Below are 27,631 nucleotides of genomic sequence, written 5' to 3'. Positions count from 1 at the left end.
AGCAGATGGCAACATCAACTGCACTGGGACAAATGTAGCTTAGAAACGGGAATAAAGTTTCCATCCACGCTTACATTAGGGAAAACCTTGTGCAGGAGCAATAGGAAAGAAAAAGATAAAAAAAGAAAGCATGCATTTATGAAAGCTACTATGTGACACGACATGGGATGATTCTGGTGACCTCTCTCCATGCCCATGTTCCTACATGGAAGTAATTTTTGTTACTTTTTTCTCACATCCAAAACAACCCCCACAAACCAAAAATACGAATCAAGGACACAAGCTGCAAAAAAAGAAAAACATTAGGGAAGCATACAGTGAAGATATTGTGTACTGTATTATCAGAGTTTTCTGCAAGCCCGTGCTGATTTAAAATCCACACAGGATTATGTGAAGAACAAACACAGAAACCACACAGGGGCTTACCCAAGTGAAAACAACAAAAACTTTTTTGAAGGATAAGAGCCCCAATTATCAGCTTTGAGGGCCTTGTAAATTGTCTTTGTTTTACAAGGCTGGTAATTTGGAGGTGGAAAGAATATGTGCATCCATAAAAATCCTTTGGGAGCAGAGGAGAAAGGAAGGGTAGGAAAAGACACATCTGTCAGGAATGGTTTAGGGACAGAGGGTGACAAAGCAAGATACCTTACAAAGAAAATATAAGGATGCTGGGCCTTCTCCGGTCCAGGCGAAGCTATCTAAACACCTAAGCTGCTCTGTTTCTTTTTTTTAGTGTGTTCTCTTTGAAATAGTTTTGTTGTACAGAAGTAATTTGTAGATACTTGTGCCATTGCTTCTGAATCGCGGGGGTATAGCGTGTATGAGACGGCTGAAGCCACAGCAGCTGAGTAGGTGAGGGGCCTGAAACCGAAGCCCTGCTCTGAGGAGAGGACAACTGCGTCAATCAGCCTTGCGGGCCGACAGGGATCCCATTGCCGTAATAGCTGCGAAACCATGAAATGGGACAGAAAGCTTCTATGGAAGCTACAGTAAACATACAAAATCTCACTCTCGTTTCTTTTGAAATTAATTTCAAGTGGCATTCGTGTCCCTGTATGCAGGTGTGTGGCATCTAAAGATCTCACATTGCTCAATTCCTTTCCTTTCTCCTGAGTAAGATAAACACACGACAGTTACTGTGCTGGTTTTGGCTGGGATAGAGTGGATTTTCTTCACAGGAGCTGGTATGGGGCTATGGTTTGGATTTGTGCTGGAAACAGCGTTGATAACACAGGGATGTGTTAGTTACTGCTGAGCAGTGCTTGCACAGAGTCAAGGCCTCTTCTGCTTCTCACCCCACCCCACCAGCGAGCAGGCTGGGGGTGCACAAGAAGCTGGGAGGGGACACAGCCGGGACAGCTGACCCCAGCTAACCAAAGGGCTATTCCATACCATATGGCGTCATGCTCAGCATATAAAGCTGGGGGAAGAAGAAGGAAGGGGGACGTTCGGAGTGATGGCGTTTGTCTTCCCAAGCAACCGTTATGCGTGATGGAGCCCTGCTTTCCTGGAGATGGCTGAACACCTGTCTGCAGATGGGAAGCAGTGAATGAATTCCTTGTTTTGCTTTGCTTGCGTGCGCGGCTTTTGCTTTCCCTATTACGCTGTCTTTATCTCACAAGTTTTCTCACTTTTACTCTTCCGATTCTCTCCCCCATCCCACCAGGGGGGAGTAAGTGAGCGGCTGTGTGGGGCTCAGTTGCCGGCTGGGGTTAAACCACGACCGTTACTTTACTGCACTTTTGAGAGGAAAAAATGAAACAACATGAAAAGCTGTAAATTAGTTGTCTTCAGCCTCTTTAATTTATCTTGCTATTTCCTGCTGTCTTCCCCTTTTCCTCTTTATTTTGTATGGTTCTGCTTAGGTGGGTCACAAGCCCCATTTTCTAAACATTGGGTGCTCACACTGCATTACGTGGACTGCTAGATAGAAAGGAAAGTTTGTATATGCAGGCTTGCAGAACAGTGCAGCTTTGTTGGATTTACTTGCTTTCCTGCACACAACAGTTTTTGGACTGGTGACAGTAAATGTAAAGCACTAGCATAGGCAGGTTGCAACTGATATTTAAGGAATTCCTCACTGATTGCTTTAATCCCTTCTAAACTTCAGTGTGTCCTATTTATATCACACCCATGTACATGGCATCTATACAGACATTTTGACTCCACTAGCATTGCTTACCTTAAATACACTAATCTGGGTAATGACTTGAAAGCTTCAAGACAGCATTTTTTGCAGATTCTTCCCTCCTTTTGTATTTTCAAATGCAGAAGGCAGAGTGTGTTAACTTCTGCAGATTGCACACGTGGGTGTATATGGGTCAAGCTGGCATGTCCAGGGGATTCCCTGAGGTTTTGGTTCTCTTTTTTTCCCAGGTGCTTCACAAGATAGGGGGGTGTTTCATACAACCAACCTGCATTGTAGACCTCATGAAATCAACTTAAGGTCCCGGAGCACATTTATGAGGCAAAGGAGATTTGAAAAGTACATGTTAACCCTCATCTCTTAGGCCCATGATTGTTGGGAATACCTCATTACTGCTGTGTTAAAAAACATACTTCTCTTCCACTCTTCTGGAGTCTGAAAGCCATTAAGATGTCACCAGACTCTGTTACTGAATGCACATAAGTAGGTTGATGTATCTGTAAGATTTATGTAAAATTTATGTACGTCAACACTTTATACCAACCCTTGTTGGGTTTTGTATCCTCTCTGCGGATGTTCATATTAACATATGTGGGATCAAGTCCATAGCCCTCTGAGACACATCAGGTTTTCTTCCAAATTAATTTCTGCCCTCCTCCTGATACAAGAGAGAGATTAGAGATATTGACAAACGAGCAAATTAGATATGGACAAACTGGATTGACTGGTGGCAGCAGGCCACCAGGATGGTTAGATGGGCTGGAGAACATGAGGTATGGAAATGGCTAAGAGAGATGGGCTTCTTCAGCCTGAAGATGGGAAGGCCAAGTGGTATCAAATGGCTGTCTGCTATTAACTAAAGGAAGCGTACAGAGAAGGAGACAGGTCACCCTCAGAGGTACACCGCAAAATGACAAGAAGCAACAGTCACAGGTTGCAGCAAGAGAAATACTGAGTAGATATAAGGTGGAAGCGGCTGAGCACTGGAACAAGTTGTCCAAGAGGCTGTGGAGTTTCCACCCATGGAGATACTTGCCAGGGAACAGCAGGGACTGGCTGAGGTGACCCAGCGAGGGTGACCCAGCACAGGCATGCATTCCCACAGTGTCTGAACATGGCAGGCAGAGCCAGGAGCTGGTGACAGGGTCCATCAATGGCCCTAGATATGGCAAGCGAGGAGCCAGGTCCAGGGTCCAGCCAGAGAGTCCTGTGAGGAGCAAAAGGAGATGGGGCCAGAGACCAGGCTGGAGGCAAAGGTGCAACATGGGTCCAAAGCCCAGGCAGGAGGCAGGGGACAGGGACAGGGACAGGACTGGAAACAAACACCAGTGCTCTGAAGCACTGCCAGCCCTGCCCGTCCCTGCTCACCCCTGCCCGGCCATGGGTCCCTCAAACCCAGCCCACTCCTGGGCCCACATGCTGGCCCAGCTTCAGTCCATTCAGAGGGGTGGTGGGACAGGCCCTGGCTGGGGAGGTGTGGAGAAGAATTCTGGAATCAGGAGTTCCGGATAGGACTTTGGCTATGCTACAAAATCATAAACAAAAAAGGGGGAGATGTGGAGAAGAATTAAGAGGTGGCCTAATGAGTACCAGCTGATTGAAGAACAGAAACAGGTGAAGGGAATTGTGAGCAGACAGTGATTGTTGATGGAAGGAAGATATAAGAGAGGCAATGGAGAGAGACAAGGGAGAGAGGTGCAATGGAGAGAGAGATGGGAGGGCTGCCCTGTTATGATAAAGGCTATGCATGCATGCATGCATGCATGCATGCATGCAAGCAACAACAGGGAGGACGTGCTCTGCCGGACCACCTGGGGAGTTCCCACTGCTCCTGGCCCCCGGGACCACAGGGAGCCCCTGGCCCACCCAGTGCCATGACAGTGGGGTCCACCTATCTCTTGGTCAACCAAGAGACAACTTATCTACAAACACAGGTCTAAGATCCATCCAGGAGGCAGGGCCAGAGCTTTGGGCAGTGTTGGACTGGGTGATCTCCAAAAATCCCTTCCAACCAAAACTAATCTGTTATTCCAAGAATCTACGATCTGACCAGGCTTGAACAAAGAGTCTTAGAAGGCTTAGAAGAGATATCAGTCAACATTTTTTTTTTGGCTTTGCACTGATACTTGAAGGAAAACTTGGGGTAAAGGCAGAATCCCAAGTGAAAGCATGAGACTAAATTAAAGGTAATTCACTTGAAATATTTAAAGAGCTGTTGCAGCAAGCAAAAGGGATCATTTCTCCATAGTGAACAGAACAAGAAGAACAGGTTTACATCACACCAAAAAAGTTGAAACTGGGAATCTAGAAACATTTTCGAACAGTAAAGATTACGAAGTTGTGTACTAAGTGTGGCTTGGATGGAATTAATGTTCTTCATAGCAGTCCGTATGGTGCTGTGTTTTAGACGGGTGACCAAAACTGTGTTGATAACACACCAGTGTTTTAGCTATTGCTGACCAGTGCTTGCACAGTGTGGGGTGCCTGTATGTCCGAGTCCCTGGTCAGAATCCTGTTGGAGTGTGCCGTGTCCCTACATTGGACTATGCACCCAGCTTTTGCTGTTGTGGACAAAGATGTGCAATGCTGCAATTGCAGCAAGAACTGAATCTAAGTCCAGAGTCCTGGTCCTATGATCCTTCTTCCCGTCCTTGTACAATGGGGCACCAGTACCAAATGGGACCCATGTGGCTCGGCAGCCCAAGTAATAATAAACACTAAAAGACCCTTCTTCCTCTCTTTGCTCTGTCCCTTTCTCTGCCCCAGCATTTGTTGGCTGTTCCTTTTGTCATCTCCAGTGTCCTCTCACTATACTGAGCCTGGCAAGTGAGGGTTTGTATTCCCAGGGCACGTATCGCCCCGTGGCTCCATGCAATCCAACTCAGAACAGAGACATCTGCGTTGATCCCCCGTGAGTCCCGCAGGGTCGGGCTGCTGTGCAGCAGACCGATGAGCCTGTCTGAGCACAGCGCTACAGCAGGGCGGCTCTGTGCTGCTGTGCTAGGTTGACTTTCTGGCTTGGCACAAGCTTGAGGAGTTTTGCTCTGTGCCCTGCCATGGTGGGTTGGATGCTCAGAATGCCCAGGGTTCTCAGGGTTTTTCCCCTTCCTCACTGATTCCTACGAACCCTGTCCTGTCCCCAACCTCCTGGCTCAGTGGTGGTTGCATCGAACCTTTCTGCAACTCTGGTAGCCCCTACATCAATAAGATTGTAAGTTTGCTGTTAAAAACCACACTCAAAAGCTTGACTTCAAATCCTCCAATGTCTTCACAAAGTACCAAAACTTGATTACTCTAAGCCTTTAGTAGTCACTAGCTGCTTAACTAAGCCAATTCAGGACACCATAGATCTTGAAGTCTCTCATCTTAGGCTCTAGGTTTATCTGCAAACCGTGAGCGCACAAAGTAGAATACAAGGGTCTTGCTGTGCACTGCTGGATAATTCTTCACTCCTTTTTTCCTGGATTTATACAAGGTGGCTTTGCCCCTCCCTGTACGTGCTATTTTCCTGAGTCTGTACACAATATTGCAATCTGTGTTTTCCATGTCCTCTGGTCAGGATGCGGCAGTGACATATTGGAAATGTCGCTCTTAGGAACCCAAAATAAACCTGAAGACTGGCTAACCTGTCTAGAGGGCTGGAGAGACTGTCTCTAATTAAAGAGAGTGGCAGAGAGCCAGACAAAAAGAAACTCTTCTAAATTTAATGTGCAGATTGCCCAAATATTAATGTGATTTTGGCAGCACGCTCCCCATTGCAGTGCCCTAACGTTGCCCAGGAACAGGCAGTCTTTCTATTTTGGGGATCTTAGGCTCAGAGAAGGCAGGTTCTGTTCCCTCTTCTGATTTTGAGGCACAGGTGTAAGAAGGGTGGGAGAAGCTGTTAGTAAATTGTTCTTCCCCAGCACCTTGGAGGACTGGCTCGCAAACTGCGGAGCCAACATATCTTGGAAAGTCGTTGAATGGGTATGCCAGCTGATTCCTTGTTTGCTGAAGCGTTAGGCCAGCTGTGCCAGTGCTCTAAAAGGAGTAAAAAAGGCACCTACGTCCCTTTGTTCAATGTCTGTTCCTCTGCCTAAGAGTCGCTAAAGCACTCTGTGCTTCTGCCTGCTTGTCCTGAGGCTCTGCGTTAATATAACAAGGCAATGGCTCAAATGGGAACGGTGGGATGTGTGTCATGTAACAAGCAAGTGTAATAGACAGGCAAGCAAAGGGTCAATAGTCCAGCTAGATGCGGCCTGACTGCAAATGAGAACCACAGCCCTTGGAGACTGCTTCAGTCCAGCACTTTTCTTTGGAATAACCACGGAGCCCAAATGCCAAAACCTTTACCCTTTTGCAACTTGATCTCAACTACCCTGTATTTCATCCTAACTTTTCATCCCAACACCATGCCCAGTTTATCCACGCTGAAAGCGCATAGAACATGCCGTGTGCGTGAGTAGATGTCATTTTCAATTTCTCCTTGAATATATTTTGGAGTGTTGGGAGACTTTATTTCGGTCTTTTATAAGTTGTTGATTTGCCAAAGTGAAAGAGAAATATTAAAGAGACTTGGCCAGCGCTGCACGCTCTCCTCGAGGAAATGGAGCTTAAGTGCTTCCCCAGCTGGAAATTTCCTCCAAGGTTGCAGTTCTGCAGGACTGCTTTTCAGTGTCTGTTGTGGTTTCACCATGGTTCCTTTCCTCATCCTTTGGTGGATCTCCCCTCTTCCAGATTGAGGATCACATCCAGAATAATGCAATCCCTGTTTTTAATTTTTGGAGACTTGCTATGAGTTTGTTTGGTAAGAACATATGTATGTGCATCTCTACAGCATGGGCCGAAAGCACGATTTAGTTATATGCAGGAAACAGGGAGTCACAAAAGCAAGGAATATTGAATATTGTCTAGCAATGGCATCTTTGTGTGTTCCTCCTTTTGTGTAGCTTAGTGTAAATCAAAAGTAATTCCACTGATACTGGGTCAGAATTAGGCCTCTTCTTATCTGAAGACACCACTTGCTAAGGATGTGGAAGAAGGACTTCCTTCTACAACACACAAAGTCCTCTGAGCAGACAGATGACTGACAGATGCTGTTGGTGGCAGATAACTTAGCAGTTATAAGGATAGAAAGGGTAAATCATTGGAGAATAAGGAGAACTGAAAAAATGTAAGTGGGGAGGATAATGGGATCGTACTGAAGAAAAATGACAGAAAACATAAGACAGAAAAAGGATGACAACACGTCACTTCAGAAAAAAACTAGGAATAGTAATGCCTATTTAATCGTAAGAAGTTCTGGAGCAAAAGCTTCATTACATAAAGGCATTTTTCAAGCTTCTATGAAGTTCTGCTTTTAAGAAAAAAGGCAAAATTTTGATTATTCATTGCACAAGTGCAGACAGGGACAACTGGGTAGCTAACTTAAGTGGGGATTTTTGTAATCACACATCCTTAAAGCTGAAAGATACTTATACTGCCAAAGCCAACTGAAAACCATGGGATGGCTCCCGCTGACTGCAGTGGCCATTGGCTCCAGCCCATAACAAATTAAGTTTGTTCAAAAGATATGGTATTGCCTTATAAAGTATTTCTCAGTCAATTTAGTCGCTCATCAAAAGACAGCTCGCAAAAACCAATGTGGCCTGGTAGGAAGAGCTGACTCAATGCCAGATTTTAAAATAGCGTAGGAAGCGACGGAGAGGAATGTTACATCTCCTGAAAGACCCATCTACCGGGTAAACCACACGCTTGGCTTTGACGAGAAGCAAATTCTTCTGTCTGTCTGTTCTTTTTGTGTGAGGAATTGCATTGCAAGTAGGGTACAAAGATTGTGCCTGCGGAAGAAGCTATGGGAATCCACTTCTGGGGCTTCTCAGCCACAGACAACTCTGCTCGAAGCAGGAGGCAGTGCCGTGGCACAGGCTATTGATGCCTGTGTAGCAATGACCCCCTCAGAAATAGGCCTGGCCACCAGAACTACTCAGGTTCCTGGAGGATGCTTCTGTGTAACAGGAGGAACGTCGTACAGCACTGGCACTGCCGCTGCTCAGGCAGCGAGACAGGATCGCACACGCAGATTTCTTCTGCAGGAGTAACACAGGGGAGTCACTCGCACTAATGGATATTTAACCTTGGTATAATTATCAGGTATATGTTGTAAGCAGTACAGCAACTAAATTGCCTACTCTTCCCTAAACAAATGTCATACAACATTGGATGTGTGCAAAGTAACAATACATTACCTAAAGAAAAGCTAATTACTTGCAAAGACTGATAGAAAATTGAATTTCACTAATGGATTGTTTTGCAGTTTGCTCCATGCCCAGGCATTCATCATTCGCAAAGAAATTGCAAAGAACAGCTTCAAGGAAATAACTGAAAGTAATTAAGTTTTACAGAATTGATACTAAAAGTCATCCATGGTCTTGCTAAATCCTCATTTTTTTTTCTATTTCAGATTTGGATTTTTAGAATAGAAATCAAGAAATGGACGTACCCACTTGTAAATGAGCTATGATCTATCATATGTGATGCCTACATTTAATTTGATTTTTAAACATAGAGTACTATAGTACACAGCCCTCAAGCCAAAAGAGCAAAGCAAAACAATCAGAAAAATGCTATAAATTCAGATTTGCTTATGTGAATGGAGAAAAGCAGCACAGATTATCTCTGGAAGGTCTATTTATAGTTCACAAAACCTTTCACGTGCAATATCGGAAGTATCCACTTGGTGGTCACTTGTGCCTGCGATGGAGATGTCTTTTTCTATCTCCAAGAATCAGTTACTTGCTTTCCATTTCTCTTCTAGTAACAGAGAGCATGCAGACCTCTGGAAAGAGCTGGGCTGCATTTTAAACACTGTGGCATAACAAGATGCAAGTGGATGGGCCTTGGTTACCCTACGTCAGTCTGCCAGTGAAACAAATTTAAAATCAGCCTGGTGCAAATTCCTCACATAAACTAATTCCAGAGAGTCTGCAGCCATGGTGCTGGACCGATTTTAATCTATGTGACAACGTGGTAACTTTTCTGACGGTATCAGCCATAGAAACGTTTTTTTAGTCAATACACTGGAATGTATAATCTAGTCATTGGACTAGAAAAGATGACACTTAACTCTCTTACTCTTTTGAGCTACCACATGTCTAAATGATCACAGCCCTGTGAAAGCCATATATATATTGTGTAAAATAATCTGCCTGTTTAAATGACTTCAGATCACTCATGTAAATAACAGCACAATGCAAGAGGCCACAGGGAATTAGCTTATTAGTGGTGAGTTTTTTCTTTCTACATAATCTTAGTGCAACTTCAAAATATTTCTGGAATTGCTTCAGACTCTCGTAAAGGGAGGCTACAAAGAGCCAGATTCAGTATTGGTATAATGAGATCACTTGGCCTGAACTTGGTGCACAGTGCATATAGAAAGACTGGAAAAGAATTGCAGCATTTTCCCTTCTTCGTTCTCCCTTTCACATGCTGTGGACAGACGTTTCTCCCTTTCACACACTGTGGACAGACATGCAACACGCCACACAGTAGCAGATTCCATTGGAGGGCATCCTCTTAGGCTAGAAAAATTGTTCTGAAGTCACTGACTCCAATCCCAGGCAAAGACAATTTCACTTATAATTCCACTTACAAACTGATTAAGCTTCATCTTACAGCTAATTAAGCTATTTTTTCCTGTTGGAGACTGGTAGCATGAAAAGAAAAAGAATGTAGCAGAGAAGCAATAGGCGATGCTGTGTTGGGCATAATTTTTAATATGTGGACAAAAATTCCAGAATATTTTTGCATCTTGATTGTTCCATCTAATCCGAAGAACTACAAGTAAACCGCAATTTGTCACAGTCATTGCCAAGGTATCTCACTGGCTTCTTCAGGCGATACTGTTTCCAAATGAGAGGGAAAAGTTGGCATGAGGTTAATAAAGAGATTAATTGGAAGGGGTTATATGAGAAGAGCAGGGCAATTAAAATTTGTGGTGTGGTACCTAGAAAGTGGTAAAAGGGAAGAAGAAAATAACTATCTTTGGCTTTCATAGGCAACTATGCCTAAGAAATATCTGCTGAAAGTAAAAAGCAAACGGGACAAAATAGATTACAAATTCTTTATTCTATATATACATGGGAAAACTTTCTGTCTAAACACTTTCCCTTTTTTAAATCAGTGAATTACTATAGGCTTTTCCCTTGTCCACAAAGCTATATTCTGTATTTTATATTGTGCCATTTTTCTGCTTCTTGTTTGCAATGTGACCCAATAAACTCGCTGCATGCTGATGCCGTAAAACTTCTATGAGTAGTTTGCAACATATTCTTTTTGATTAATGGCATTAATGAGAAAATACATTTGGATTCCTCTGGTAGACTCAGTACTCCGCAGGGGAATTTCACTGCCTAAAGGACATGTTCAAACCTATGTCAAACCTTGTGATGTTTTTCAGCAACTCAGCTTTGCCACAGGAAATCAGAAAGAAATATTTGTATGTTAAAATACATTTTCAAGGTAGATTTGAAGAGCACTTGAAAGTTTCTTGAGCTTCTAGCAGGAAAATAGGAGATTCATTTGCGCCCTGTGAAAGATTAACAGAAACGTACCCTATTTCCATAGACAACCTAGTACTAATGACAGAAGGTGATGAAATCCATCAAACAGAACAATAATTCCTAATGAACCAGTTTTACATTTCATTAACTTGGGTGCCAAGGTAGTTCTTAATTACTGATTTATTTTTTTCTTTTAAACTCTCATAAAGAATTAAGTAATTAGGAAAATAAGGACTAACAGCCTAATACAACTTGAGCCTGTGCTTGAGCCAGTTGGTGCCTGAAGGCAATGAGAAACGTGTGGGCTCAGCAGCTCCTCAAGCTGAGGGCTCCTCACAGTCCTGGCTCAGGAGCTGCTGAGCCCACACGTAGGCAGGCAGCACGAGTAGACGCCATGGCAGGCTCCTCCACCTGGCTGTCCCAAGGCATCTCACTCCTGGCCGCCGAAACCTGTGGTTATTCCAGCTCTGAACTGTCACCCGTGATGCGCAATTTTGTGATGTGCCCAACACAGCGATGAAGAGGAGACCAACTTGATGTTGTCATCGTGCTCTAAGCAGTAATTCAAACATTTCAGCAATTTAATAGGGTAGGAACTAATACAATTAGTCCAGGATTATTTTTACTGCCCTTGATGTCGCTTGCTTTAATTCAACTTCTACTAATTAATTTCCATAAAGCTTAATTCTCAGTTAAAATGAGAATAGGAATATAGCTTCCTTTAGGAATGTAGGAATGCAATGTGAAATAGTCACATTTTAGTATATACCGGAAGCAAAGTTTCTCTGATGCAGAGGTTTTTTTCAAGGGAAAATTGCTGTGGGACAGAGAGACACTTAGATACATATTTTACAGAGGATGGACTAGAATGAACTCTGTTAGTCTGAAGAACCTTGAAGTTTAGGGAAATCTAAAACTAGCTTTGAATTTTGCAGCTAGCAACAGATTGTTATTAAAGGCTAAACCCCCGATCCTAAAGCATCCAGGCTTTTATCTTTTACTGAATCCCAGCTTTCTGGGTCAATTCTTGATCTGTTCTGAAGATGTCTATGTATATGTGTGCATGTATACAGGTACATACATGAGGGTATATATACACACACACATACATTTTCCAGACTTGTCCAACTTTTCACTCCCACTAAAGTCAGTGGGATACTTGAAAGTTCAGAGACTGAATAACTAGATAAAAACCCTTCTCCCCATCTGAATGCTGTATCGAAATCTTTTGGGAAGACAGGGCTTTATTCCCTGCAAATGCCTTCTGTGGGATTTACCATAAAATAAAACTGGTAAAGAACCTAGTGTGAGTGTCATGCAACTTGCATTTGCTTCATCAGATTCCTTTCACTTTGTACTTTTATTTTTTATTAGAACTGTATTAAAAATATTATTATTTCTTCTTATTCCATAATTTCAAAGCAGCAGACACCTGTATGTTAAAGGTAGAATTGCACTAGCTATGTGTAGCAGCTGTTCCCAAACCAGAGAGAAGGATGTGGGCTCCTTACACATCCCAAAATCCAGTGAATTTTAGCTGGTATCTTGGGAGGAAATGAAAAGTGCACTCAGAAACCTAGAGGTGCTGCCTGCAGTGCTAACTACCCTGATCCAACTGCCAAGGAAGCAGTGGAAGCATGTGGCTGGAGTGAAAATGGGGACAGGACTATTCCTTTCAGCAACCGTTTCCATTTAGATCACCTTCTCCGTAATATCACGTTGCATCCTTAAGGTGCAGGCGTGATACAGCTGAGCCAGCGGGACAGTTCTGTCTCCAGCATCCCACAGCGCCCGGCCCTGCAACACGCCTCCCCGCAGCAGCTCCACCGGCGTGCCTGGTGGCATCCTCCGGACTTTCTAACCCGTCTGAAAACAATCTCAGCAAAGAACAGCTTGACAGTTTTCTGCCCTGCTAGTGAGTTGAGAAAACTCACTGGGCAGCGAGACATACCTTTCACTGGGGAAAGGGACTGGACTAGGCAGGCAAGACCAAGAGGAAAACAGGGAGGTGATGGTGGAGAAGGAGGAGGGAACATGCTTGTTTCTTTCAGTAGCAATTAGAGCGGCTCAGCTATGACACCTAACCAGACCTGAAGTCTCCATACTTGGTGCCTAGCTCAAAGTCAGGAGTGATTAAGATTTATTTTCAGAACTATCGTTAAAACACAAATGATACATATACAGAATTTCATGGACATGAAATAATAATACATAATATCCTTTGGGGAATGCTGACACACAGAGAAGTCGAGATCCACACTTTAAAAAATAAAGTGCAAAATAGATACAGTTTTGGTAGTGCCCAAACTATTGCCCAGACAGCTTAGGACAACGCTGTAGGGAGATATTCTGATGCCTGAGTTTCCCCTACCACCTGCATCCCTCTTCCATGTGGGACATATCTCCCTCCACCTCAGGACTGTACAGACATTGCTATGGCAGACCTGCAGTTTTTCCTCCTGGGTGGCAGCAGCAGCTGGTGATGGTTGGCTGTGTGCAAGCCCAGCTGGTACGCCCTACAGAGGAACGGCTAAGCAACTGTCCCTCTTGCCCTTCCCACTTATTGTCCTAGGAATTTCCAGAGGAACACCCAAAACTGGTCAGAGACAGCTTCTGAAAGTATTTTGTATCAGACTGAGAAACAGGATTAAAAGTTTTCAGTTCCTAGTTGCCCCAGCCAGTCTTTCCTGCTTGCTACATTCCCAAGAAACAGACTGTATCCTCAGTGCCTCAAAAGGAAGCTTCCTCTAGGGAAAAGGATCAGGGGAAAAAAAAAGCAAATATAAAAAGGATGGCCATCGACAGCCTCTGCAGGTGAAGAAATGAGATGGTGGAGAGAGAGAGAGCAAAACACACTACCGAGAGATGTGGCTAGTGATAACAATTCTGCCTCTGAGACTCTTTGCAGAGGAAAGTGCTTTTGCTCTTTTTTTGCATCCCCTTCCCCACTGCCAGTCTCTAGAAAGCTGTAGTAATTTCAGCAATATTTTTATCATTCCATTTTCTTTTCTGCCATAATCTGCCATCTACTTACAAGCTGTATTTCAAGACCTGCTCTGCCGTGTAGGGGAGAACTGTACTGACCATGCAAAAGGGGTGGATAGCAGCAAGTGTGCTGCACCTGTGCTCTTCCCCTCGCCGTTCTGAGAGGTAAAATTCGATCATGTCAAGAGACACATCTTTCTTTTTAACAACTTGTACAGGGAGATATTTTTCATCAAGTTGGACATGATGGCACAGAACATATATCCCTGAATCCAGCTCTCCAACAGTGAACTTTCCCCTTATCACATAAAATTGATTTACTAACAAAATGTGCACCAGAGCAGCTTACACAAGATGCGCATTAAAATATGTCTGTTGAATTATTCTGCAGTTCTCCATCCATGGGCCTGATTCTGCTATTCTTACTCATTAGGGTAAATAATTTACCCTCTGAGAGGTTTCATTAACTGCAATTCATCTTCCTGCCATGGGATTGCAAGTAGCCTGAGGTAGCCATCCATACAAGGGAAAGGAAATGAATCTGGTCCTTTTTCATCTTACTTGATGGCAAACCTGACTCAGATACCCTTATTACCTTGGGCTGTACATTAGAATATGAATTTTCCCATTGAAAACTGCGATGGTGAGATGCTCAAGCGGGAGTCAAGGGAGAAAAAAGTGAATGTGGTAGTCTGAAAAGAGACAAGGAACATCTGCACCTGGACTGAGGAAAGGATGCCAGGATCTTGTTTGCTGCACAGGAACAAACATCTGGATCTTTGACCCCTTAGGAACGTTAACAAAGTCAAATATATCGGAGACTTTCGCATGGAGCTGACCTCTCCTCAGAGAGGGACGTAGCCACAGATACTGTCTCTGCCAGAGGGCGGGGAGGCAATTCATCGTCCCCCGCACCCTCGGACCCAGTACACCCTGCCCTGTTTTGGCAACGTATTCAGTGGGGCCGCTACGCTGGCTTTCTCCACGGGCCGAGGGAGCCAGGAGATGGGGGTGCCGGGCAGGAGCCAGCCCGCATCCCCGCGGCCGGGACGGCGGGCGGGCAGGGGGGGCTGTGGAAGCTGCTGGAGAGTCAAGGGGTGACCCCCCATGGGGGGGCGCGTTACTGAACGGGCACCTGAGTCGCTTCTCTCTCTTCCCCCTTTACCCCAGGCGGACAAAACTGGAGAAGTTACTCCAGAATAAACAACTTCCCGCCCCCCCCCCCCCCCATTTGACGGGAGGCGAAGCTTTCACCAGAAGGAGCCGTCCGTCTCCAGGCTGCCTCTTTCAAAGCGCCTGGGCGGGGAAGGGTTCCCCCAGCAGCCTCCATCACCCTTCAAAGCCCTTTTTATTCTCGGGTGAGAAACTCGGAGGGGGAAGGAGGGGGCGCGGGCAGAAGCCGCCAAGTGACTGCAGGGGCCGCTTGGCACAGGGGAGAGCAGACAAAAGCCGGCGGAACTACGTGGCTCAAATTCAAAAGGGGCGCTCCGGGCTCCCTGAGGGCAGCACCGGCCCGGGGAGGGGGGCGGCGGCGGCGGGGGCGGGAGCGGGGCCGGTGGCGCGGCGGCGGGCAGCCCGGCGGCGGGGCGAGGGGAGGCAGGCGGCGGGCGTTTGGCGATGGGCGCCGGCGGGGAGCGGGGCAAGCCTGCCCGGGGGGGAGCGCGGAGCCCCCCGCCGCCGCCGCCGCCACCGCTTGCTCGGGGCCGCAGCAGCTGAAGCGGCCGCCCAAGCCCAGCCCGGGCGCGACGATGAGGGGCATCCCGGGCTTTAAGCGGCTGCGGCTCAAAATCTGGCGGCGATGCACCCTGGTGCTCCTCCTCCTCTGGGCTGCCTGCTGGATGGTGGTGAGCGCCTTGCTGTTCCTCCTCCACAGGAGCGTCTTCTCCGAGCGCTGCACGGACGAGAAAAGCCACCGGATCCTGGCAAGGCTGGTACGTGCCCCGGCGGGGCGCGGGGCATCCCCCGGGGGCTGCCCGGCAGGATCAGGCGCCGGGAGTCCGTCAGGGCTGCGAGAGGCGAGCACCCGATTCCGGCCGCGCCGCCGGGGCGCTCCTGCCTGGTTCCGTCCCGCCGGAGGTGCCGCATCACCGGCGCGCCCCCGGTGCGCCCGGGCGAGCGGCTGCCGGCGGCCCCGGCGCTGCCTCGGGGGGCGGCTGCCTCCCTTCCCGGGGCGGGGGCAGGCGCAGGCGGAGGCGGCGGGCCGGCCGCCGGCGTGGGGTGCGGGTGCGCTGCCCAAGCGCTTTGGAAAGGGCAGCTCGGCGTCCCGCACGCTCCGAAGCGGGAGGAAACCTCCCTCCGGGTTTGTTTGTTTCTTTTATTTAGCCGAAAATGTGTTTGTACAAATTTCCTCTTTCAGAAATGCCTCCTTTACGTCTGGCAGGGGCTGGCATTTAAGATGTAGTTATTCAAAATTCAAGAAAGGATTTGCGAATATTCATTAAAATCTCCCTTAAAAAAAAAAAAAACCAAACAGATTTAGAACTGTGTAGGAAACACTTCGAGAAGAGGAGCAGCGTGGGTTAATCCTTTGAGTTTAATTTTGTTTCTTAATTAAGGTATTTGTAGTGCCAATGGTTAGGTGGGAAGGGAGGAATCCTAATGGAAATTAAACAATCTATTATTACAGCAAGCAAAAACTGATCGTAGATTTTCCCTAAATTCTGTATAATAAAGGAAGAGATACTATAGGCAGCGGCCCTGACAGCATGTTTTTAGTGGCAGTGAGATTCAGTTTCTTTACCCAAACAGCTTGAAATACTGAGCTCAGGATTGCAGCTGAAGGAATGAATCCTGCCCACTCCTTACGTGGCTGGGAAGAGCACAGAGGCGTGCAGCTGCAAGGAGCTGCCGAGCTCAGGAAGGTCCAGGCCCTTGCCATCACGCTCGCCAGTAAACAGATGGACAGAGACTTGTTGCTGTTATTCAGTTTGGGGAGCGTCAGGCATGACTTCAAAAGCCCAGGCAGGGATCAGATTTCAGGCGCAAGCTTGGAAAGTTGTCTCTATCACTGTGTGATAGCTCAGTTTCAGACCCTCCTTTCAGAGGAAGGGTAGCTGAGATTGCTGTGCTCATCTGTTTCCATCGGTGAGTCCTCATCTGTTTCTGCAGGTGTCTTCAATAGTATCGTTAAGGTTTGTAAGCAACAGTTTTCCCAGATGATGTCAGAAAGACATCGTCCTTCCAGCAGAACGATTAGAAAACAAGCTCATCTTCATCAGCCCCAAAATAAGTCTTTATATATCTTCTGAGCACGGCATGAGTTTCACAGTTATAGAAGGTGCAATTGATCTATGAAACAAATAATCTGATAGCTTGAGTCTCACGCCTTTTATTAAGCAAAATGCGACTTCCAAGAAAAACTATTTTACTAGTAATCTGTCATACATTCAGTAGGAGATACGAAGATGAGCTATTTTAAGCAAGTGGGTGAAAACTGCATGGTTGTATACCCTTGCAAGTGGTATTTCTGAAGGTTTATTTCCTTCTTCTGAGTAAACTGTACATCTGTGCAGATGTGTACTGCACTGGGAAGTAGCTGAAGTAGCATTGGGCATTTTGCAGAGACCAACTTTAACTCTCCAAAAGACCGCTTACTCTTTCCTAACGCTGGTCTCCTCTTACGCTTTCCTAACGCTGGTCTCCTCTTCATTCACACTGAACACACTAAACCATAGTGATCATTTTCGGTTTTATCTGGAGAAATTATTTAATTTTGATGCCTTCCGAAACCTTGCTCTGTATTGCATTTACATAGGAGAAGTACTTGATAACAAGGCAGGACTCAGTCTCACGCCTGATCTACACGAAAGTGATGGTGGTACAGTAAGTTATTTAAATTTATATAAGTTCTTAGTGGGGTTTACATTAATTTAAACTTTTACATGAATTTAAACCCAGCTTTTTTAACTTATCTTGATAAGTGTACTAAGGATATTAAAAATTATGCAGCCAATTTTAAACAGAAACAGACAAACGAGTCCAAACCATGCTTGGGTTTGCATTTTTGTGTAGTACAGCTGCTTTTCTATCAGCTGCTTTTCTTTTTATTACTTTCATATTTTAGTTTAAAAAATCTGGCACTTAGTGGCATTCAAAGGGCGCTCATTAGGTAGATTTAAAACTGTCTCATCGACAGATCCCAAAATGGAGTCATTAAGACAGGGATGGCAGTGTGGAGGACCATTTCTGGAAGATTTCTTTGGAGAATTGATTCTTCTTTTTATCTGCAGTCATCGTGATTATATAAAAACTCGTATGGTAAAGTTTGCAGTTAGTGCAAAGGTTTCTGGATTGGTAAATAATAAACAGACCATCTGTTCAATGGAGGGTAATCTGAATCACCTGGTTAAATGCTTTCAGTTCACCAAAATGTGTTTTAATACAGTAAAATGCAAGCTAGTACACCGGGGAGCACAAGAGTACAAGCGATGCCAATAGGATGGAAGACTGTCTTGTAAAACTGTATGATTTTGGAAAGGACGTAGGGGTCAAATAATTGCTTCAACATGAACTACCAGTGCAGTCTGTGCCTAAAAGGCTGATATGTCGGAATGTCTCCAAAAAGGAGAATTCGGGAAGGGCTGTTGGCTGTCTTTGCAACAGTGGACAACAGCATTCAGTTCTGATGTCTGTGCTTCTGAGGTTGGTGGAGGGAAAAATGGAAGGAAGAAACAGGGAGGGAATAAAACCACAAAAATAATCCGGGGGCTGAAAAAATAAGAATTATAGTGGGAGGGCTGGGGAGCTAAGCTTACTTGGTGTATTATGCTTATGGCAAAACATAAAACACTAAAAGTTGGAATAGTGGGGGGGGGGGAGTAGTGAGGACGTGAAGGTGCAGTCCGTCTTTGCTGACCTTCTAGGTTATAATGAACAGGAAACTGAGGAGATTTTTAAAGCCATTGAGTGACTCACAACTCACTACATTCTGTGAGTAGAGAGAGACACCTTGAAAATTGTTCAAACTTCTTGATTGCTTATTTGGAGAAGTGTTTTTGAAATTCCTGCTTGCATTGGTGACCAGCAGAGAATGTTGCTTCTGGAAGGTAGATCTGTGTTTCATCACTGTGAGACCAGGAACTCCTTGGTCAAGTCCTGTTTCACAGATCCTCATTTGCAAAACGCTGCGCAAGTTCAGTGTAAGAAGAATCAGATTCAGAGACTCTTTGTCAGATACTAGGTTAATAATCAAAGATTTATGGGTTCAGCTGGAAGAGCAGACAAGTCCTAAACAGCAGCCAGGTTCAAAAATGACTCATCTCCTATGTCTGGGAAATGTAAGTGAGACTATTTTTTCCACAACTACTTTTTCTCATTAATGCCATTAAGAATGACGTGATGGCAGCACAAGAAAATAAGCTGCATGTTCACATGTTTGACTGCAGATCTTCTGGGCATGTGATTTTCTAGATGCAAGAGGTCCATGCATTCGGACCCTCTAAGACTGGACTTGATGGACCACAGTAAAATTGTCCACAGGGGCAAGGGCTCACCCATGTGCACCCAATTACAGGTGTAAGTCCTATATTCTCTTACTGTAGCAGAAGAAGAGTTAAGTTGTGGCCTTCTCAATAGGAAAGCAATGATTTTAAATATGATTATACTTACTGTCCAAAGAAAACCCCCAAAATTCCTTCTGTTTGTAATCTTTTTTCTAAAATTGCTTAGTTCCAGATGGTAAGAACTGCTAAACTACTTCTGTTGAGAAAATTACATTTCCTACTTAAAAAGGGAAAATAAATTTGTATTCATAGGAGTGGATTTTCAAAAGCAAGAACATTGATCTGCGTGCTCTGAAGTGTGTGGACAGCCCAGTGAGTCTGCTTGACCATCCTGATGTGGATGTGGATGCAGATGTGTGTGTTTCACACGTATACATCACCCTGGACTCAGGGTCAGGACATTCATGCTAGAGTTTGCCTACCTGGCTCTCCTTGCTGGCATTGAATGTTCTCATTTGGGCTGTGAGAACATCAGAGTATAAATGAATTTTATGCCTGTCTGAACTGTCCTCAGTGAGCTGTTTTAGTCAATTTATCACCATTCCTGGATTTTGGACGTCATCCTCCACCCATTCCCCAGCGTATTGTTTAAGGTTGGACTCTAGATGTTGCCTGGCATCAGAATGTATTCCTCTGGTGCACACCTCAGAGGCTGTGCTAAGAAAACACATCACTTGAATTTTATGATCATGTTTCATGTGTATGTAACAGCAAGTCACAAATGAGGTGAGGGTCAGGCAGCCGTTGCAAGTGCTCCACATGCAGTGGGAGCTGCCAACTTGTTTAAATGAAGTTTCAAATGCCAGAAAGCAATGAAGAAGGCTGACACTGTCAGGCCGCCTCCCAGATGTTTGGCTTCCTACACCACCACAGTCTGTTCCTCTTTCACCAGAGACCTCTGATCATCCCTTCTACTGATTCGCCCAAAGCAGTCCCTGCAGCTGCACTTCTGAATGCCCATGGGAATGTATCAACTGCCTACACTTTTGGAAATGATGGTATGGAAACAATTATGGGTTGAAGGAAGGACTGGTGAGGGAATCCTTGCAGTTCTTGTACGAATTTGCAATGACCACTTAACTATCAAGCAGCAGTTCCCATGTTTTCATGGGCTGATTTTTTTCCAATTAAAAAAAAAAAAGTATTTAATTCCTATTAGAATGTCACTTCTGATAAGTACATATAAAAACTGGAAAAGTCGTTTTGTCCTACAGCATTTACATATTTAAAAATTCTGAAGATCTTGGTCCAAGAGGCATTGAGCTCAACCTGTGTGTTTCCTGGTAGAGCAGAAGGAGGTTCTTACAGCTTCATTCAGGACATTCATTGAGTGCAAGGTTGAAATATGCAGGGCTGCAGAAGGTCCCAGCAATCCAGCTACCCATGGATTTTCCTGTAGTTTAAGTGAGGATGTCTAAGTTATGCTGCTCTGAACCTTCCAGAGAAGTCCTGAATTACACTGGAAGTTATCTCCTGTGCCTTAAAGGTTACAGCCCAGAATCTCACATAGCGCAGCCAAATGTGTTCAAATGTGTCTCACTGAATTCATGTGTGGCAAGAACTTACGAGTAACAGGTCATCTAGTCCATTTCCTTGCCCCAAAAAAGCCTTTCCTTTACCATCCCAAGAATCCCTGTTTTGAAGCAAGATTCCCCCTAGTAAAAGGTCTCTAGAGACTTCTGAAAAACCATTGAATAACCCAACGGTTGCAGGAGGTGTGTGCTTGCGGTACCATGACTGCTGCAAGACTCTTGAGCTTAGGACTATTGCTGATTCTTTGCCTTTCTTCTAAGTGGTCCACGGGTGTATGGGCCTGCTATGAATATTCTGCTCTTTCACTTCAGTGTCTTGACTACAGCAGCGGAGCCCTGACTGGCGACCTCTGTGAAGACCTGTGTGTGGCACAGAAGCTGGTGTACAAACACTGCCTTTACTATGACAGAGGTAAGAAGGTCATCCAGGCTGACTGGAGAGGCCAGCCCATCATCCTGAAATCCAAAAAGGAAATCTTCTCCAGCTACCAGCATCTCACTATGCTAGAGGAGGTGGAAACACAGGATATTCCTGAAACAGAGCTTCTGCTGATGGTAGCCTTGGAGGTCAAAAATGTCCTGGGGCTAGAACTGTCTAATAGTACCATGGGGCCGCTGTGGACAAGGAAGAAGGGACCACGTTGGAAAGCACAGGTGGCCAGCATGTGGTCTTTGCTCCAGCAGGAAGAATACATCTACTTCAGTTTGCTGCAGGACTTCAGCAAACACGTGCTACGAATTATTGGCTCTTGTGGACACTTTTATGCTGTGGAGTATCTCACAGCTGGACATGCCTGGCATAAAACTCTTTTTCCCTTGGAAAACGTGGTCGGTCCTTCCCTTGCTGGTCACAGAAGCAGGGTGAGAGCCATCATTGACATTGCACTCAGCTTTCTGGACATGGTGCAGCATTTTGATAATGATTTCTCTCACCGACTTCACCTGTGTGACATCAAACCAGAAAACTTCGCTATCAGGCACGATCTCACGGTAAGTTGAGTCTTTGGGGTTGTGTTGTAGCAATTTGAGGTCAAATTCTAGTCTGAAAGTGGCTATGTAAACATGACGCTTCCCTCCTCATACAGCTTTTGGCCAAGTTTTTGCAAAACCGATGCATTTACAAGCGACAGGGGAGCTTCCCTACTGCTTTTCCTCTTTGTAGTATGTGCAGCCACGTTTCAGAGCGCTAGATCCTGCTGCTTTTTTCGTGAACTGTTTGCTCAGTTCTGATTTGTTTCACCTCCTCAAAGGCACCGGCACTGACAGGGTCCCTTGCATGTGGTGAGGGATACCTCCTGAAGGCAAGGAGATCTCAAAAGCTGAAAATGAAGCTGTAATTTGAATCACGGCAACTGTTTCTGGTAGTGATGCTGAAAGGAAAAACTATTTGAATTTGAAAGCTAAGGCTGGATTCTCTGACCTGGTACAAGGGGAACTCCTCACACTCAAACACACACATCTTCGTGCTTTAATGTTCAGCTTATCTGGTCTGGAAATGATCCAAGGACAGTGACATGAAACTCCCTGGTACCGTTACTCTTTGACTTTTCATTGTACAGCTGTAACTCAGACCTGAACAGCTATGCATGTTTTTCAAGTAGTGATGTAGCTCAGCACTGCTGAATGTATCTTGCATTCATTCTGCGGACAGAAATTCCACTGGTTTCAGTGAGAATTGTGTGTACGGACTGGAGGCACTGTGCAGTAAGTGTTTGAACCAGACTCACAATTTGCGGTGACTTCAGTGGAGTTTCTGCACTCTGAGTGAACATAAAGCATTTTCAGGGACTTGAATGTTATTTTCAGTACTCACTGAGTGTTAATATAACACTCGCATCTTCAAAGTACTAGATAAACATTGCCTAAACATATAGCCATTAAGAGCAATTAGAGTGCTTCCCCTTCACCCTTCCCTTCCCTCCCGTTGTTTATTCAGGTGCAGTACAGCAGCTGAACAGGGAATGGGTGAGGAGCTAAAGCAAGAAACTGAAAAAGCATACCAGTGTTTAGGCAAAGTGAGGTACGGCAGGGATTCCTCAAGGCTTTGCCCATCTTTTTGAGTAACGCAGGGCTGAGACTGCCTGTGGCTGAGCACACACCAGAGCGTCTGTTTTACCAACTGCTTAGAGGAAAAGAGATTTCATTTAGGAAAAGAGAAAGAATATTGGATGTGTCTTCCCTTACAAGTCCTTTTGGTGAGGCTTGCTTCTCCAGGATCCTGCCGTGACTTCTGGGGTCCAAAGAGACAGCAGTCATCTTCTGGTGTAGGAAAGTACTCTAATTTAGTATTTTCTAGGAGAATTAATTAAAAACCAAAAAGTGAGCTGCTGCCCACTCATGGCTCTCCCAGCTGTACGTTACTTGCAGCCTGTTGGTATCGCCTGTTTTCACCCCACTGGGCTGGGGGGCTGGAGATGCACACAGCCAGAAAGCTGCGGGGCGGGGGGGGGGGTGGGGAACAGAGAGAGCTTCTGATCGGTGAAGAAGGAAGGAGAGTGAGAAGCAGAAACTCTAGGCAGTTTTGTCAACCAGTTCCAGAACAGGGACACAGCACCGCAGCCTCTTTTTTTGTCCCTCATGTTTGTTTTAAGCAATTTTTTCACTTGCTTCTTCTTGTGCTCTGTGTAGGATAATAATAAACACCCATAATAGTACCAGTATTCCTAATCCCAGCAACAAGACTGCTAATGCCCAAAGAAATGTGCCCGGAGTGCAATAGTTTTACTCTGAGGATTATTTTCAAATGGTGGGGATAAGCCTCTGTCCCTCACTCCAGCCTTCCCGTGCTGTTCCTGCCGCACAGAGGGGAGAGGTCACTGCCTGGTGTATCATCCAGGGGGATTTTAAGCTGTCATCGAGCTACATAAGGGGCAGAGTTGGAAGGAGGTCTGGGTAAATATACAGTGCTCCGGGAGAGCTTCCTATTTTACCAGCGCCTCAGAGAGAACTAGAAAGATTACAGCACCTTAAAAATGACTTTAAATCAGGTCAGGAGCCAAGTTGGGTCCTTCCTGCGTTTTCTTAGGTACCTTCATCCTCAATTACAATCATAACAAACCCCACCAAAATGTAGTTGTTTATAGGTAGAGTGTCACCCAGATCTATCTTCACAAGGTCTGGCTGGATGCCCACACATTTTTGTACAGATGAACTTCAGTGAAACCACTGAACCCTTTGGCAGCCGCACATTTGGGAACCAAGGGTTTTTCTCCTAGCGGAGCAATTGATCAGGTTGTCAAAGGTGCTCAGTGCTGGCAGAGACCCCACCGGGGTGCTGATGCGGCGACCCTTGGACTGGGGAAACCCTGCACCGCTTTTACTGTCTCTTCTCCAAAGAAGTGAACAGCAAAACTGCAAAAAAGCTTAAGGAAGGAAAGAAGAAAAGAAAAAAAAAATTGCCTGTCCAAACGTGTGAAATTCCTTAGGCTACGTCATCATTATCAAGCTCTCCAAGAAGTTTAAAAATACTTGAGTTTTTAAGCTGTGCCCCATCTCTAAGATTTTCCCTGGGTAAAAAGAAGTAGAATAAAAGGAAGATTAGACCTTGTTCTTTCTTTTGCCTGTGGAAGGTTTATTTGGCCTTCTACCAGACCAGACATCTTTAGTTCCTGGGGTTGATCCAGCTGCTGCTCCAGCCACGCAATTCAGCTTCCCCTGTTATTTGGGAGGTCGAATCTCGAAAATGAGACTATCGTTTGAGCCCAAGTAACTCTGCTTTGCCCAGGTCCCAGACGTTTCCCTCCATGACCACGTGTGTCAGCCGCTGCAAGGGAGAGCCTCTGCCCCTGCCTGCCAAGTGTTAAGCACAGCTCTGGAGGCAGGCTGCTTGCTGCACCCGTGGCGCTGACGGCAGGCTGCGTTCACTGCGGTCACCCACGGTTTGCCTCATGTCAAGCAGCTGGCTTCCTTTCTTTCCCTGTTTATTGCTGTGATTTTTTTAAGTGAAGTGTTCGTGGGTGGAGCGACACTGGCAGAAACTGAGACTCCCAGAATGGTCTCAAGCCTAGCACGGGCAGCAGCTCTGCAGACCTCTTTGTGCTGCATATTCACTATTTTGCAAGCTTTCTGTCAGGGCGGGAAAATTGATTGATCCCTTCAGTCCAGGCTTTGCTTTTTCTGCTGAGACCAACTTTTGGCTGGACTCTATTACGGACCATGTTTCTGGACAAGCAGAACAAGAACCATGCACAATAAATGAGTCAAACCATAGCAAACAGGACCGGGCAAAGCCAGTCCCCACTTTCAACAACCTCAGGGATCTCTTTCTACAGCTGAACAGACGCAAACCCACTGAATGCAACGGCAGCTTTGCAGGAGCCGTACTAGGTGCAGGTACTTCTGTGCGTCCCACTGCTCCTCTCTACAGTGATAAAGTCAGGGGTTTAGTCTGAATGGTACCATATGTCCAGTGGGTAATTTTGCCCCATCATATAATTAAAAGGTGGAGGTGCCATCTGCATAAGCTGCAACAACAAGCAGATCAACCTTCAAGTTGGATAGTCCCGGTTTAAGGCAAATCAATCTGGCTGACCCCAGGGACACATATTGTCCACAAATAAACAACCTCTTCCTGGTGTCGTAAGCATTGGCTGTTTTTGTTTAAAAAGTGGTATTCATAAGACTACTGCAGCTCAGTTGAGTGAAATAAAGCCCTTTCATTGTGATCCCAGTTCCCCACTGGGAGATGCTCTCAGTACAGCATTTCCAAAAGCAAGCAGCGAAGAATGCTTGCTCAGCCCTGTCCCGCTGTGCCACAGGCTGTGCTGTGCCAGTTCTGATGGGTTGGTTTGATCCACAGGTGGTGGCTATCGATGTGGATATGGCCTTTTTTGAACCCAAAATGAGAGACATCCTCGAACAGAACTGCACAGGTGACGAAGACTGTAATTTTTTTGATTGCTTTTCAAAATGCAATCTGAAAATCAGAAAATGTGGAGCACAGAGAGCCAATAACAACTTGCAAGTGAGTAGACACAGCTGCTTTATGCATCCATTTCTTTTAAAATCACATTGACTGTAAAATGCATGGTATGTACTAGAAGACTGTGAGATGAAGACAGTCAGGTTTTTAAACGTGGCCACGTAAATGCCAGTCCCATTCAGAATCCCATCGTGGGGCACACAAACAGGTCTTTATATTCACTGGTGTTTATTTGCCGTGTTTTCCTGTGGCTGTTTTCCCAACGCCTCAGATAGGAGACTGAAGGAAGCAGGGGCAGGGGATTAGCATTACTGTCTCCACTAATGGGAAAGTCGGGGCTGTCCACGTGTGGGGGGGCTATGGCTGCCATTCTCCACAGTACAGACATAGTACGGGGATGTAGTGGAGAGAGGAGTCCGTGGGGTTCTTGGCCCTGGGACAAGGTGTCTTGTAGCTCGCCCAGCTGGTGCTGGTGGGAGGCACCAGCGCAGCAGAGGGGCTGCGGGACCATAGCTGTAGCTTGGCCACCTTTTGCCTGCTTCTCCCACCCCTTCACCCTCACCGCTTGTTACGCAGAAGTGCAAGAGCAGTCTGAGAAGAAGGGGGATTCCTCAGCTAGAGCGTAGCCTTTGTGGATGCTCCTTTTCTGCACCTTCCTCTTTGAATGGCTGGAGGCATTTTGGATTCAGATGACATTTTGCTCCAGTCCCAGAGAAGCAGCAGGGCATTAGGTGTGGCTCCTGAAAGACAACAGTCTGCTCTTTTTCCTTTCCTCAGGTAATTTGTGACAAAATATTTCGTCGCTGGTTTTCCCCAAATCTCAGAGGACCGTTGGTTTCCTTCCCCCTGCAGCTGCAGCTGCAGAAGGCTGTGCAGGAGTGTGCCGAGCCGGGGCACACGGACGCTGCCGGGCACCAGAGGACTCTGAAATCTCTCTCCGAATTATACCACCTGCTTCGGGTCACTCAGCGAGAATTGCAAAGGGCAGAGTAGACACAAAAGGCAGAACTGCAAAGGCCACATCCCAGCCACTGCTAAGGGACGGACGCTGTATAGGAGGCAGCCTGTGTTTTCTTTCTCTCTTCCATCCCTCCTACCCATTGTATTACATTTACAGCACAGAAATTGTTTTTCATGCAAATGAAATTAATGGCTGCAGGTGCAGCACGTCCTGTTAATATCCTTTCAAGTGTGAAATTGTTTTACGTTACCTGGATCCTGTTCTTGTTATTTTCCTGAGCTAGCGCTAGCCCTCTCCATTAGCATTCAGCACATCATTGTTTGCTTACCAAGAGCTATCACTGCTCAGATAGCATCTGTCTGCTCAGAGTGCGGTGCTCAGAGGGAGGATGCATTTACAGAAGAAAAGTGTAAGTAAGTGCAGCAAAACTAATATCAATAATTAAAATGGTGGGTGGGTGTGGTTAAGTACGTGCATGGTGTTTGTTTTAATTTCTCTGTAGAATGAGGTTTTTTAAAAGCAGGAAGGGAGTGCTCTGTGTGAAAAAACAATCTCAACTAGGGAAATGTATTGTCACACGAGTGAAGAGCTACTTTTGTACAAAGCAGTCCTTTCTGATGTTCCCAAATGCATTTTCTCTGGCATGTTGCATTACCTGTGCCATAGCTAACTTTCTGGGGAGAAATTATATGAAGGTACTTAGGACTTTTCTAGAGCAAAATAATTATACCCTTGTTGAGTTCCCATGTGGGTACTCACATTCTGCAGTGGAGAGGTATGAATAATGCCACTGAATTTTCCCATGTGAACAAGGCCTCAGGCACTTGTACATCAGACCACTTGATAAGAAGCACTCCTTTGCCAGAGAGCAGAATTACCCAGGAATGCCAACAATCTGTCCTTTGCACTGAACAGAACAATATCCAGACCCAGAGTTTTCTTACACAGTATTTTTTTAACGAACAAAAGGAAATTTTTCATAAGAATTCATTATCTTACAGTCAGTTACATAAAGATCCCTAGATTAACTTAAAATCATTAACTT

At 45.5% G+C, this 27,631-nt stretch overlaps 1 protein-coding gene across 1 annotated transcript; it reads left to right on the top strand.

Annotated features, from left to right (window-relative positions):
- Window positions 1–15,419: 15,419 nt before the first annotated feature.
- Window positions 15,420–26,618, top strand: DIPK1C (divergent protein kinase domain 1C). The gene is made up of 4 exons (XM_075140678.1): window positions 15,420–15,602; window positions 21,017–21,694; window positions 25,503–25,667; window positions 26,403–26,618. The coding sequence occupies exons 1-4, from the start codon at window positions 15,420–15,422 to the stop codon at window positions 26,616–26,618; spliced, it is 1,242 nt and encodes a 413-aa protein (XP_074996779.1).
- The last annotated feature ends 1,013 nt before the right edge of the window (window positions 26,619–27,631 follow it).

Source organism: Calonectris borealis, chromosome 2, assembly GCF_964195595.1.
Source record: "Calonectris borealis chromosome 2, bCalBor7.hap1.2, whole genome shotgun sequence".
Lineage (NCBI taxonomy): Eukaryota > Metazoa > Chordata > Aves > Procellariiformes > Procellariidae > Calonectris > Calonectris borealis.
Note: the sequence above shows the minus strand (reverse complement) of the source record. Positions and strands in the feature narration are given on the sequence as shown.

Bases quoted from the DNA above. Each gene is read 5' to 3' on its own strand.
- DIPK1C (XM_075140678.1), top strand. From the start codon at position 15,420: ATGAGGGGCATCCCGGGCTTTAAGCGGCTGCGGCTCAAAATCTGGCGG. The intron at 21,695-25,502 runs GTAAGTTGAGTC...TTTGATCCACAG, and splicing joins CTATCAGGCACGATCTCACG to GTGGTGGCTATCGATGTGGA. The intron at 25,668-26,402 runs GTGAGTAGACAC...TCCTTTCCTCAG, and splicing joins GAGCCAATAACAACTTGCAA to GTAATTTGTGACAAAATATT.